This window comes from Heteronotia binoei, chromosome 3 (genome assembly GCF_032191835.1).
Source record: "Heteronotia binoei isolate CCM8104 ecotype False Entrance Well chromosome 3, APGP_CSIRO_Hbin_v1, whole genome shotgun sequence".
Taxonomy (NCBI): Eukaryota; Metazoa; Chordata; class Lepidosauria; order Squamata; family Gekkonidae; genus Heteronotia; species Heteronotia binoei.
In genome coordinates, this window is record NC_083225.1 from 117369635 (window position 1) to 117384881 (window position 15247).

General features: G+C 42.2%; 1 protein-coding gene across 1 annotated transcript in view; it reads left to right on the forward strand.

The window, feature by feature from the left end:
• The first annotated feature begins 252 nt into the window (after nt 1-252).
• The window catches only part of SAMSN1 (SAM domain, SH3 domain and nuclear localization signals 1), a 231578-nt gene continuing 216583 nt past the window's right edge, over nt 253-15247 (forward strand). The window contains exon 1 of the mRNA XM_060234405.1: nt 253-390. Coding sequence (XP_060090388.1) covers nt 367-390 — 24 coding nt within the window. The 5' untranslated portion in view covers nt 253-366. The remainder of the gene's footprint in view (nt 391-15247) is intronic.

A 15247-nucleotide genomic window follows, 5' to 3' on the forward strand; every position in this document is an offset into this window, starting at 1 on the left:
CTGGTATACTTTTGTAGTGTAAATATTTTAGTAACAAATGGAGTGGATTTTGAATGAATCCTAGAAACTCGCTATTCCTAGATCCAATAAGAAATTTCTGTACCATTCCTTTCACATTTTTTTTGGTTTTGTTTGTAAACATTGTTCATTAATTTGAAGCACTGCTTATGCTAGCCCAGGCAATCTTATCTCATTTGATAATGGACTGAGAATCCAATGGATTATTGCAGGGATTTTATCTTGCCCTAATCTCTAGGGAGAAATGTACAAACAGCTGGGAAGGACAACAAGGAACAGCATTCTGTAGCTGGAATTTCTTGACACTGGATAATTATTTGTAAATGTGGTAGAGATCGTCAGAGCAAAATGAATCTTTTCTGTTTTTCACTGGTAAGTCTTTTCTTAGTTTACCTTGATTGTATTAGTTTTGATTGTATTAGTTTGTCAGTCTAAGCTAAATAAGGTGACAAAGATTAAAGGTAGCGGAAAGAGATTTCTCGGTATCCATTATGAAGCTATCTAGGCCAGTAAGGAAGATGAGAATAAGTTTTAGCAAAAGGGGAAAGTGGATTTCCTGCCAACTATAACCTAGTTGGTAAGATATCTGTTAGAAGAATATTTGGTTTGATAAATATTTTTATAAATATGTTGGTAGTGTGTTTATAAATATAAACATTTCTATTTGTGCTATACAGTCATCCAGCAATTTAAATTCAGCTTCTTAATGATGTGTTTAGAAAATACGGAGGCTGTTGCATTATGACTGTCTTCAGCATTTCTGCTGTGCTAGTCTTGCTGTTTTGCTTTGTTGCTGTAAAGAGCACAACGTGTGCTCAAATACTGGGATTATTTGCTCTCTTTTATAAGGCCTATGTTAATATAGATGGGTGCCAACAATTATGCTTCAATATCCTCCTTGCAAGCTACATCTGTTTCTCAGAGTTTATTTTCCATAAATTCAGTGCATATCTATTTATATAAAGCTTTATTTTTTTTAAAAAAAAAATTGATGTTCACACTGTGCGCATTGTTGGAAAACCCACATTAGAATCCTAAACACACTTTCTAGGAAGTCCAATTGCTATCCATGGGGTTTACTTTGGAGTATATATGCTTTGGATCAAACTATGGGTGCTTTTACATGGCAACCATTTGCAAATGGATTTTGCTATTCTTTCACAGTAAAATTCAGTTGCAAAGCGTGTTATTTAATGTGTGTGAATGCATACTGTCAATTTCCCGTTTTCACAATTTAATTCACATTGCTGTACTTAGACATTTTTCAACTCTTGGTATAGAGAAAACAAAATGCAATGTTATTTAAAGTCTTTGTTAATTCTATATAACAATTATGTACCTACAGACAAGCAAGTGAAATGTTTGATCCAGCTTAATTTGTGTATTTTAATTTTAGTTAATTTTAGATTTCTTACCTACATTTTAGAAACCTCTACATTTTGCTATATAGGAAAGGAAACGTACCCTGTGCAAGCACCAGTCATTTCCGACTCTGGGGTGACGTTGCTTTCACAACATTTTCACGGCAGCCTTTTTATGGGGTGGTTTGCCATTGCCTTCCCCAGTCATCTACACTTCCCCCCCAGCAAGTTGGGGACTCATTTTACTGACCTCGGAAGGATGGGTCAACCAGGAGTCAGCTACCTGAAAACCCAGCTTTTGCTGGGGATTGAACTCAGGTCGTGAGCAGAGCTTAGAACTGCAGTACCGCAGCTTTAACACTCTGTGCCATGGGGCTCTTTTGATAAGAATATCGCAAAATGTCATTATGGTTGCAGTCAACAAATTCACAACATTAATTAAGAACAAAAAGCTCATATAAAATAAATATTTAATAATGCATGTCAAGGTGGTTTTTTACTTTCAAAATTGTGGCAGAAGGGAATGATGGTCTTTGTTGATTTCCTGAAAACTGAAACTGAAATAAACTTGATATCTTTCCCCTGGGAATGAGTTTCATAAATGTAGCTATAATAAACTGTTCTTTTAAAAGCTTAGAAGTGCTATACGAACAGGTAGATTACTGTATAGGGTTAATTCTTCACATATCCAGGGAGCCTTATATGGTAAGCTGTTCCAAGGAATCTGATTGGTTAGCATCAGTTGAGCAGAGAAAGTCTTGAGAGAGCTGAATGCTGAGGAGAGAGTCAATCAGATTTATGCCTTGATTGAGTTGAGTACTAACAGTCTGATTTCAGCCCTAGCTGAGAAGAGTCAAGAACTGACCATGTCGGAATTAAGCCCTGACAGAGAACAGTTTAACACAAATGGAGAACTGGGTGGGGGGAGTTGGCAAGAAAGTTTGGGAAGTAAGCAATGATTCCCATTCAGGCCAAGAAAAGGGGATAGATCTTCTAGAGAGAGAAAAAAATCCCCCACCCAGTCAAACAGGGAGTTAGCTGCGAAGAGTGCAGAGATCCCTGGTCTGGTGTGGCTAGAAACTGCTCGTAGAAACCTTAAGAGTCCATTAAAAACTCAAGCCAAGTACTCAAGTATGTAACAGCCTTCTGGAAACCAAAAGAGTGTACTGACGTGTTTGGGGAAAACACTAGAACAAAAGCCTCTCAACATAAAGATTTAAGTCTCTATGAAAAGCTTAATGAACTTGATTAGCCTGAAACATAAGAACTAAAGTCTGTGAATGTACTGATTTTACCTCAGAAATTTCAGCACCTAATTTCACCTGACCTTTCCCCTTTGTGTTAAAAAAAGCATTTTGTTATTTTTGAATTTTAAAATGCCTTGAGTACCATTGAAGTTAAACCGGGCTCCTGATCCTTCCCTTAGGTTCATGGACAGAGCCAACAGCCAAAATTTTGTCCTGTGATAGGTTGGGATAGCTAGAATTCTTCAGCAACAAAGGTGGCTCAGTCAGAAAATGGAAAGAAAAACAGAGGGAAAATCTTGCCTCTGAGGGTGGGAACAGGGGTGTCATAGTAACATTTAAGCAAAAATTTGGCAGAGATTCTGTTTGCAATTGCTTTCCCAATGAAATGTCCTAGAACCATAAATCATTAAAGAAATACTGGTTAAGGATTATTACCAGTTTCACACTATTAACTTGATACTGGACTACAGAGTACTGTGTGTATAAGCTTAGAAAAATAGTAGAAAATATTTATAACAATTATACATCTCACTACAGATATCAGTTATATGTTTCAGGATGCCCTTCGGCATTTTGACTCCTACAGTCGACTGTATTCATAGCCCAGTCTGAAAGAATGGTCCTGGCATGATGGGCTGAAATTCATAGACCTTGTAATTGAAGAAGTTGTTTAGCGGAGTAATGGCTCAGTAGAGCATCTGCTTGGCATGTAGAAGGTCTCAGATTGAATCCCTGGGCTTTCCAGTTAAAAGGCATGTAGTAGAACAGGCCTGCTCTGGCTTGCAAGCCCTATTACATCCAAGATTTTTCTCAACACCTGTATAGGCTTTTCTTTCTCTCTCAGGTAGCCCCCTGTCACCACCTAACCTTTGTAAGGAATTGCCCACTGGGAGGGTCAGAACTCCCAGCTTCCCTTCCACATTCTGAGGCCTTGCCTCTGTGTTTCCTGCTGCCTAGAGTCTGGTCACTATGGATACAGTTTTCTGCCTTGTGCACCCAAGGAGGAATAGCCACTTGCCAACTGCCTGACTTCTGTTTGGTGCCCCTTTTAAAATAGCATGTCCGAGATGGTGGAAGTCTATGTTGTACAGAGAAACACTACCAGGATCAAAAGTTATAAAGCATTTATTAAAAAGAAAATGTTCACAAGCATACTTTTAGCTAGGCTTGCCAATCCCCAGGTCCCAGTGGGGGTTCTCCCACTTTCCCAGGCTCCTTCCTGCCCCCAGTCAGCTGGCCTCAGCTCCCACAGCTACCATGTGCCTTTCCCCTTCAGAACACTAGGAGAAAGCTTGCAAAGGCTTCCTTTTTGGATGGTGTGCCTGTGTCTTTAGGCTGAATGGGAGCGGGGTGAGCAGGCAGAACAACATGGCTGCTCCCAGGAGCTGTGAAAGCAGCCCAGACACTCCGTTTGTTGTACAAGCTTTTCAGAGTTATTTGCATAGTAAAAGGTAAACCTGAACCTTTGGTTTCCCTGTGTTATTGGAAGTTCAGCAACTTGTGAGTAAATTGCCCCAGTGAGACCACACGAGTGTGGGATTGCAAACTTTTATTTTTGCTTCTCTTCATGTGTTAGGCTTCCCAATCCCCAGGTTCCAGCAGGGGATCCCCCCGGTTTTACAGGCTTCCCCCCCCCACACACCCCCAGCCAGCTGGCTGGAGGGGGAAACCCCACCCTCACAGCCACCATGCACCTCTAGATCTTGAGCAGGTTTAGAAACCTGCAAACAAGTCTGTTTCAAAATGTGTGTGTATGTGTGTGTGTGCCTTTAAAGTTGAGCAGGAAATACTTAATGGAAAGGGTCAGCAGCACAGTCCCTCGGTTTGTTCTGCTTTCGTTTCAGAGCAACTAAGAGTGTGTGTATGTGAGAGAGAGAGCGAGAGAGAGAGAGTAGCATAGCTCCTGTTCTTTTCAGATGTCCTTGTGGAGGAACGAGACCCAGTAGTGTGTGTGTGTGTGTGTGTGAAAGAGAGAGAGAGAGAAGGTTGCCAATTCCCAGGTTTGGAGGCCCTTCCCACCTCCGCTTTAGAGTCATCAGAAAGCGGTGGTGGGGGGGGAGGGAAATGTCTACTGGGCAAGTATTCCCTATGGAGAACAATTCCCATGGGGAATAATGGGGAATTGATCCACAGGTATCAGGGGTTCGGGGGGGGCTGTTTTTGGAAGTAGAGGCACCAAAGTTTCAGTATAGCCTCCAGTGCCTCTCCCCAAAATACTCCCCAAGTTTCAAAATGATTGGACCAGGGGGTCCAGTTCTATGAGCCCCAAATAAGGTGCCCCATCCATTATTTCCTATGGAAGGCATTTAAAAAGGTGTGCTGTCCCTTTAAATGTGATGGGCAGAACTCCCTTGGAGTTCAGTTATGCTTGTCACACCCTTGCTCCTGGCTTCGCCCCAATGTCTCCTGGCTCCACCCCCAAAGTCCCCAGATATTTATTGAATTGAACTTGGCAACCCTATCATGTGTGTGTATGAGTGTGTGTGTGTGTGAGAAAGAGAGAGAGAGAGAGAGAGATTATTTGCAGCTGCTTGGGTGAGGAAATAAAGACTGTATTCAGGGAAACTGCACTGTTGTGCTTTTATTTCTTTATTTTAGGCTCCACCCCAAAAGTCTTCTGGCCCCACCCCCAAAGCCCCCCAGATATTATCTGAGTTAGACTTGGCAATCCTACTTTTAGCACAACACCAGCTGAGCAAAGGATTCAAAAGGCATGGGTAAAATGCAATCCCTCTGTCCCTCTCGCTATACATGCACTATCAGATGTTAAAATATAAGACAGGCACCTTTAGCACTGGATATTACAAATCTCTACAATCTTCTTTACCTTGAAGCTTTCTCTAGCTCTTTTGGTGAGCACATGGTCAATGGCTTCTCAGTTGAGAACTCTGTCTGCTTTCATGAACTCAGCATCCCAAAAAAGAGACCGCTTCCTTGCTTCAAGAAGTTTTTATCATCTCTATCTTCCCAGTGACCCAGTCAGGCCAAGCCAAGAAAGCTTTTCCTAACATCTCCATAATTTTCTTCCTAAAGACTCTCTTTCTTTAATTCCTCCAAGTCTCTGTTCCCTGCTTGAAATGCAGGGGAGCTTGACCATCCTATTGTCTAGAACTCTAGACCTAGTAGCATTTGTATGAAGGTGGGGAGAGATAAGTTTGGAAAGCACTTGAACTGACCTCCCCTTTCCTGCGTGCTCTCTGCCCAGAGAAGGAAACATTTTTTAAAAAATTCAGAGCAAAGGTTTTGCTCATTTCAAACCTCCAAAGGGAAAAAAATGAATTTCTTCATGTGGTACAAGAAAATTCAAATCCAGCAGCACCTCAAAGACCAACAAAATTTTCCAAGGCACAAACTTTTGTGAGTCAAAGTTCACATTATCAGTTCCCCTCCCCTCTGGATCAAATGGGTGTAATCACACGCACATCTGGCCCCCATGCCCCACTTGTCCCTACCTTGTGCTAAAATGACTCCCACACAGATTAAATAGCCACTGACAAATTCTGGTGGCTATGTTGGTGAAGTGCTTCCATGGCACATTTCCAGGCATCTGATCACTTGGGTGCACTATGGAAATGCATGAGCGGTGTGATTGTTCCACATCATTTCTGACACATCCTTTTTGTTTTTCAATCCCACACTGACATGTTCTTCATGCCCTCATAGAATGTGGCCAGAAGTGTGTGTGCACATGTCTGCTTCTGCACACACAGAGCGGGACTTAGCGGAAAAAAACAACCTTGCCGTGCGTCTGTGGTCGCGGTGTTTTAGTGATGTGTATGACCAACCATGGGCCTGTGGCACTATGTTGACAGTTTAGGGAGCTCTGTCTGATTGACAGAAACTGCCCCTAACTCAAGTGGCTTATTTACCTTGAAATACTGTTGCAGCAACCTGCCTGTATGACTGGACCCTTGGTCAGATTAGCCACCCAAACTACAGCACTACAATAAAACAAAGCAAAAAAAAGAATTCATAAACAAACATGTTTTGCATTTTTTATTCCAGCATAATTTTTTTAACAACCAGAACCACTTCATCAGATGTCCTCACAAACTTGTGCTGGAATAAATATTAGTCTTTAAGTGCCACAAGTCTCCTGTTAATTTTTTTCTACAACAGTTAAGCCTTATCATGATGATTATGATGAACTAACTAAACAATCCTGCATGATTCACAAGACTGCCCCCAAATAAATGTTTTTCATCACAGTAACGAAGGGACAAAAGTACTGTGATTGAGTATGGGATGTTTATTATGCCATTTTCCAGACTGCATCCACCTTTCAGGTTTTCATGGGTGTTGTGCTGGTTCTGATAATTGCCCTATCAGTGTGATCATTTCACATATTCCCCCCTCCCCCCCCCATGGTTCCATCTATTCATGTACACATTGAAGATTGATTTTCCAGGGTGTTTTTTTTTGGGGGGGGGGGGTTGTTTTTTGCAGCGGGTGGGTTGCATATGCGCTGCAGCATTGAAGCATTGAAGCAGCTCATGGGGGCTGTGGAATCCCCACTAAAGTACATTCTCCACCCATCACACAACATCACAGTTTCACGACGAGCCAGCACCTGTGCCCTTTCTTGGGGGAGAGGCTCCATGAGAGCCCCCTCCTCACTCTGGTTCCCTTCCCTGGGCCTTACTTCAGAGTTAAGTGGTAATATTTGATGAAGCTGTCAGCATTGCCCAAGCCTCCCCTAGAACACATGGGCAGGGTGCAATCCTAGGGTTGCCAAGTCCAATTCAAGAAATATCTGGGGACTTTGGGGATGGAGCCAGGAGACTTTGGGGGTGGGACCAGGAGACATTGAGGGTGGAGTCATGAGCAAGGTTGGCACAAGTACAATTGAACTCCAAAGGGAGTTCTGGCCATCACATTGAAAGGGACTGCACACCTTTTCAATGCCTTCCCTCCCTTAGAAATAATGGAAAATAGGAGCACCTTCTTTGGGGGCTCATAGAATTGCCCCTCCCTGGTCCAATCCTTTTGAAACTTGGACGGTGTTTTGAGGAAAGACATCAGATGCTATGCTGCAAATTTGGTGCCTCTACCTCAAAGAACTGCTGCTGACCCTTCCCCATGAAGTATTTCCTGTTTCCTGCTGAAATTTAAAGGCACACATTTTAAAAATGGACCTGTTTGCAGGTTTCTGAACCTGCCGGAGCTCTAGAGGTACATGGTGACTGTGGGGGTGGGGCTTCCCCCACAGGCCAGCTGACTGGGGGTGGGGGGAAGCCTGTAAAACCGGGGGACCCCCCACTGGGACCTGGAGATTGGCAAGCCTATGCAACCCCCTTATATTAGAGTAGCCCATGGTGTACTCTAGTGCAAAGCGAGGTGTTGGGATGGGATCCAGAGCATACAAAGTAGGCAGAAGATTGGTTTCTCTTCCCTTCTCCCTTCCCCCATTGAGATCTATGATTGATATGCATATCTTCTTCAGCCTCTGCATTTTTCTGGTAAACAACTCAAGAAGTGGTTTTAAGGAACTGGAGTTGCAGAATTCTTCCCCTCCCCCAAGATTGCCTTGAAGATTGACTTTGAGTCAGCTTTCTGTATAAGCAGAGCTGCAGGATCTAGTGTCAGGCCTCCCAGTAGGACTGTTTTTCAGTGTAAACATACCCCTAATGGGTGGGTTTGGGGCAGCACTCTACATAGTGGAAAAGAGAACATTAAGGCAATCTGGAAAACCCCTATGTTTATGTTTCTTTAAATACAGATGTTCATAGGGTGAGGAACTTACTCATGAAGGTGTATTTAAACACTTAAATAAAACCAAAATAATGACTTTAGATCCCATTAATTATGACTTTTATCAGTAAAATTTCATATTTATTTATTTAGATTTCTAGTCCTCCCTCCCCTACACAGCAAGGCTCAGGGCAGGTTACAATAAATTTAGAACAATTAAAACATAATTCTGCAAGATTAAAACCTATACAATATATAATAATACAACTCATAAGATGGCAATCAAGGACAAGTAGATTATGTGATTTTTAAAAAAACTGAAACAACTCAATCCATGAATTAATTAAAACAGGTTATTTTTGAAATACCTGCTCATAACTTAATTGACAAGCTCTGTGCCTGCATTCTATGTAAGTAATAAGGAAGATATTTAGGATTTTAAAATACTGTTTTTGAAACCAAGGAATATATATCTGCAAACAAGAAATCATGAGTTCTGTCTATAGCAGCTATGCACACTTATTTGTAGTAAGGATGTATACTTCAAAGAAGTTTATATTAATTTTAAATCAGGATTTAAGACAGCGTACTGTAGTCATTGTCCTGATTTTTCAGGAATGTAGTTACCAGTTTACGGTTTCTCCCCCAGTATGGGGGGGGGGGTGTTTCCCCAAAATTTGGCACCATTATATTTGTGACATTTTGTCACTGAAGGCAGCAGGAGGGAGGAGGGAGGGAGGCAAAGAGAGAAAGCTTGCCCCAGATTTACCATTTCAGCATCATCCCCATAAGAGGCTTCTACCCATTGTTGGCATCATAGTGGCAGAATCCACACCATAACTGGAAAATGACAGGCACGATTTTGGCATCCCATGAGGCTTGCTTGCTGCAGCAACGATATCCTCCACCTCCCCACACTACTGTGGGGACTTTTCAGTCTTTTTAAAATCATCAATTAAATAGTTTTATACTATTGTAACAGTATAGCAATATGTGTATCTGATCCTCTGAATTCCTGTGTTACATGGTGAAAAAAGTAAGTCTCTAGACTCTTCGGTTGTAGAGATATGCCTTTTGACTACATATGCCTTTATACTATATATGCCTTTTCTTTTATACAATACTGGGATATAATGACTTTATATCCCATTAATTATGACTTTTATCAGTGAAATTTCATATTTATTTATTTAGATTTCTAGCCCTCCCTTCTAGCCAGCATGGTGTAGTGTTTAAGAGTGGTGGACTCTAATTTGGAGAACGGGGTTTGATCCCCCACTCTTCCACATGAAACCTACTAGGTGATCTTGTGCCAGTCATTGTACTCTCAGAACTCTCTAGCTCCACCTATTTCACAAGATGCCTGCTGTGGGGAAGGGAATGTGAACAAGAGACCCCTAATTTCAGTTATATATGGACATCGTAATCACCTGTTCGGTTGCCAGGGTGCCTGGAGATCCATCTCACACACATCTGCCGTGAAACGTGGGTTTTATCTACCATTTTATAAGAGACTTATGTGAATACTAACAGCCTCAGCATTACAACAGCACTCTGTATCTCTGAAAGAGTGCTATCCAGAAGTACAGATGGGATTCCAGCCGCTCTGTGAGTGCACCATCTCGGCTGTTGCAGTGGAAGAAGTCGCATCGCCAGGAACTGTCCGGGCAAGCGGTTTCCAGCCTTGACCATGAAAGCCATGTTGGTAGGCTAACATCATCAGCAACCATCTTCCTGCAGTGCCAGATTCCATGACAGAGAAGCGAGAGGCTCGCGTACTCAACAGCTGTTACATCTACTTAAGGCAATCAAGCTTATCTTAGGCGTGGATCCTGCCAGACCTCCCAAGTCTTTGTCAAACAGAACTTCAGACTGTGCTAGCCAGAAGAGCAAGAAGAGGAAGACCAGTCTCCCCTAGAGCCAGAGTTCTTTGTATAGATTGGGTGTCACCATAGATACCGATTTGGCCCTCTATTGTCACCTTTACGTTTAGATAGCTTGTTTAATTCCCTCCACCCATGCCTTGCCCAAACTGCCACTTTGGAGCCTCCCCTTGTCCCATTATTACCTGGAGATCCATTCAGGTGACCAGAGTCAGGTCTGCTCATTGGCTGGAGGTGGGCATCCAATCAGGTACCAAGAATAGACTAGATACTGCCCACCAACAAGCCAGCCACTTTTTGGGAGAACCTTTTCCTTTCCAAAAATAATATAACCTGAGAGAAAGTCATGCTTATTCTCTCTCTGCCTGAGCAATATGTAACCAGATTGTTCCTCCCTCCCTACTCTAAGTAAGGAGCATCAGGCATGGCACATCACAGTGCATGTCTATATCTTCTGGTTGTTTGCCTTTATTTTATAATAAAACCCCTATTATTATTAGACCAAATCTCCTTGTTATTGGGTGATTTCCAAAGCAGATGCCTTCTGTATATATAGGTTCTCAAGATCTCACTAAAAGGCTGATTGCCCACCACACTAAATTCCCCATAACAAACTATATTACAATTTTGTTTTTTTTTTATCCAATGAAATGTTGCCCTTCTTTTTTATGGTGAATTTAGTCCATTTACATTCCAAGATATTAATTTGTAATCCATCATGGTGCAAATTCGTTATTTTCTCCAGTGTTTATCCAATCCTGTCTTGAAGCCATCAATGCATGTAGCTGCCACCACCTCCTGTGACAGTAAATTCCATGTGTTAATCACTCTTTGGGTGAAGAAGTACTTCCTTTTATCCATTCTAACTCAACTGCTCAGCAATTTCATTGAGTGCCCACGAGTTCTCGTATTGTGAGTTAGGGAGAAAAGTACTTTTTTCTTTACTTTCTCTATCCCATGCATAATTTTGTAAACCTCTATAATGTCATCCCTCAGTCAATGTTTCTCCATAGCCCTATGCACTTTAACCTTTCTCCATAGGGAAAGTGTTCCAACCCTTTAATCATTCTAATTGTCCTTTTCTGACAGCTTGCTACTGTTCAACGGCAGCAATCTTATGAAAGCCAGTATGGTGCAGTGGTTAGAGCTTCAGAGCAGTGTCTGAGAGACCTGGGTTTCTATCACCAATCTGCCATAGAAGCTCACTAGGTGATGTTGTGCCTGTCACTTAGGTTCAATCTAACTTACTGTATGGGATTTATCGAGGATGAAAAGGAGGAGAGGAGAATGATGTAAGCTGTTTTGATCCCTACTGCAGAGAAAGGCAGGGTATAAATGAATAAATATAGTTGGTGAGAGATAGATGAAAGACAGATTGCTGAGATGGAGTGAATGAGTCTGGGAAAGGGGAGATGTTATGGAAATCACCAGGAAGAGGGAAAGGGGAAATAACATGGGAAGGGGGATAGAGGGGACCACTGAGTCTTAGTTTTTCTAGTTAGAGGGTGCTGGGTGGGGAGAGGAAACCTGAAGACCGAAGAGCAGATAAATGTAGGTTGGCTGTTGGGTACGAAGGAAAGAGGCAAGCAGGAAAATGGGACAGTTTATGGAAGCTTTTCTCACATTCTGACATGTCACTGTTTTATGGTTTCCCACGCTAATACAACCCAGATCAAAGGTTTTCTGAATTTGTTAATTTTAGTATTCTGCTATTGGTTTTTAACTTTGTAACACTTGGCATTCCAAACCCCACCAGCTATATGTGTCTCTGCTTACTGTACCTCATTCCTCATCTGAAGAAGTGTGCATGCACATGGAAGCTTACGTTCTGAATAAAACTAAGTTGGTCTTAAAATTGCAATTGACTCCTATTTTGTTCTACTACTTCAGACCAACACGACTGCCTATTTGGATCTATTTAGATAAAATAGTGAGGGAAAGGGAAATGAGATGCCTTCTGCAAGTCCTTGCAGATTTCCACTTGTAATATATAATGGAAAAATTTAAAATACTACTGTAGCTCAAATACTACATGAACCAAACCTCTAGATCAGGGTTTCTCAAACTTTTAGTTCCCCTGGCTAGGTTATTTTTATACTTGTCCAAAAAGGCCCCCGGCCCTGACGCAGTCATTCCAGAGCTATTGAAGTTCCACCCAGAATGGTGGGCTCCACCCCTGGCTGCCCTGTTTACTATGATAAATAGCACTGGAATAATGCCCAGGACATGGACCAATGCAATCATTGTCCCCATCCATAAAAAGGGCAATCCCTCATTACCTGAGAACTATCGGCCGATTAGCCTCCTATCAGTTGTCGGCAAGCTTTATGCCAAACACCTCCTAGTGAAACTAGAAAGTTGGCTGGCAACAAACTACATACTAGGCCCAGAACAAATAGGGTTTCGCCATGGTAAATCCACCCTTGACCACTGTGTCGTTTTATCACACCTAGTTTCCAAATACAGTGGGAAATCTGGCAACAAACTCTTTGCTGCCTTTTTAGACCTCAAGGCGGCATTTGACTCAGTTCCTAGAGAGTTGCTCTGGGTTAAGTTGGCCAGGATGAACATGGATCCCAGATTGCTTACCCTGATTAAAAAACTGTATACACGCACCAGCTGCCAAGTTAAGTACAACCTCCAGGGCAATCTAACTCCGGAAATTCCAATTTGTAAGGGTGTGAAACAGGGCTGTATCCTTGCCCCAGCACTTTTAAATCTTTTTTTAAATGATCTACCCCCTGTTTTATATGCAATCGATGGGCATGCCCCTAAAATTGCTCACCGTCACGTTCCCATCCTTTTGTATGCGGATGATGCCGTCTTACTGTCATGTTCCCAAATTGGATTGAGACGTCTATTACACCAAGTTATGACCTACCTCAATAACAACGAGTTAACCCTGAATTATGGGTAAACAAAGATTTTAGTTTTCTCTAAATCTTGGAAGCAACAATTATGGTCAGTCCAGGGAAACCCTATTGAACAGGTCAAAAGTATCAAATATCTGGGGATTAATTTTTCCTATAATGGGAACTGGGCAACCCATCGCAAGTGCGCTCTAACAGTGGCAAGAACTAGTGCCTTGGCTATTGCCCGTTTCTTTTATTTGAAAGGGAACCGATATGTCCCTTTGGCCCTAAGAGCTTTTAATGCGAAATCTAGCCCCCAACTTTTATATGGTGCCCCTATATGGATCAGTGCCTTTGATCACACCACTGAAGGCCTACAATCCTTCTTTTTGAGGAAAATTTTGGGACTACCCAACTGTGTTCCTTATGCTGCAATTTGCATGGAAACTGGACTGTTGCTGCTGGAAACTCGCGCCTGGGTTTTGACCTTTAAGTTTTGGCTGCGCCTTTTATTTAATTCTGATCAGAATTCTTTCACCTTTTTGATGCTGATGGATCATCATGCATCCAAATGGCTGACCCTGATCCAAAAGAAAATCACATCCATAGGAATTTCCTTGGATGCATTTTATTTATCCTCTGCTTCTGCGGTATTTCAATCCATCAAACGTAGACTACTAGATATCCAGTTGCAACATCTAACTGAGGCAGCTCGGAAAACTTGCTCCCCAAGCTATCTGGGTTTATCCCAGATTTCTGGGCTTTTAGCTCCCTATTTCCTCTTTTTAACTGATCCTCCCCAAAGAAGAGCATTCATGCTGGCTAGATTTAATGCATTACCATCGGCCATCCTTTTCGGAAGATACCACAGAATCCCCCGCAATCTTAGACGATGCCCTTGTAGTCAAGGAGTCATCGAAACGGTCCCTCATGTTCTTTTGGACTGCCCTTTTTATAGCAGTCCACGTGCAAGATATCTAGATCCACTGCTTTCTGACCATCAAGACCTTTCTGACAATGCCAAGGTTCGTTTTCTACTCCACGGGAAACACAACTTTGTCACTACCCACGTTGCTTGCTTTTTACAGGTTGCGATCCAAATCAGAGAGGCTTTTACTCATGCATAGCCTACTGCTATTTTATGTCATTTAACTTTTGCTGGTTTTTTCTAAGGTTTTATTATATTCTATAGTGTCATTGTTGGTCTTAAAGTATACTGTATTTTTGTATTAATGCCAATAAAGGTCTATGGTATGGTTTTTTTATACTTCTCCTTCGTGGCCCACTAAAATTTGGGGGTGGAGCCAGGAGTCTTTGGGGGTGGAGCCGGGAGACAGGAATTATGTCATTTCCTGTGGTGTCAAGGACCAAGTGATGTCACTTCCAGGGCACAATGAACCAAAATTCCACCTTTTCCTGTGAGGTCACTTCCAGGGCACCCCCCAAACCTGCCTTTTTTCCGGAAGTAAATTCATTTTCAGAAAAATCTCTCTGAAACTCATGCTGAGCCATAATGGGGGTGGAAAGTGGGCAGTCTTCTCTTTTCATCCCCACACCTGCATGCACCTATCTGTTTGTGTCTTCTTGTCCAGCTTGCAAGCACTCCTAATGCCCATGTACAATTGCCTGCACCACCTACACATCCCTTCCTCAACAGCACTGGGCAGTGTATGCAGTTGGAAGTGCTGTTGCCATTGCCATCAGGAATGCCAGCACATGTACCACCCACACTGGGCCCTGGCAGCTGCTCTACCTCAAAATATGCTGACACATTTAGTAGGCCCTTCCTTCAGCTGCTACTACTGGAACCCTGCCTCAAGCTACAACCAAGCTTGCTTGGTTTCAAGAAAATCTTTTGACAGCTATTTTTCATACTTTTCTTTGGTTGAAACACGGGGAAATTGCTGTGAAAGGTAGCAGAGAATTGTACTGCAATTAATGAATTAATTTCAAGTTATATGAAGTTCATAGAAGCTTTTCTGCAGTTATCCCAAAAAGGATATTTATGAGGGACTTGCTGCTTTTTACTGGCTGTTTTTCCCATGCCATTAAAAGCAACCTGTTGTGCAGATACTTAGCCAGTGAACTATTAATATCTACAGGAGGAGTTTAATTTTGGTGTCAGACAGCTGTTAAAAGCAGGACCAGTAAAATGGTGCCAAGTTCATAGTACCATCTCTTCCAGTGCTGTTGAG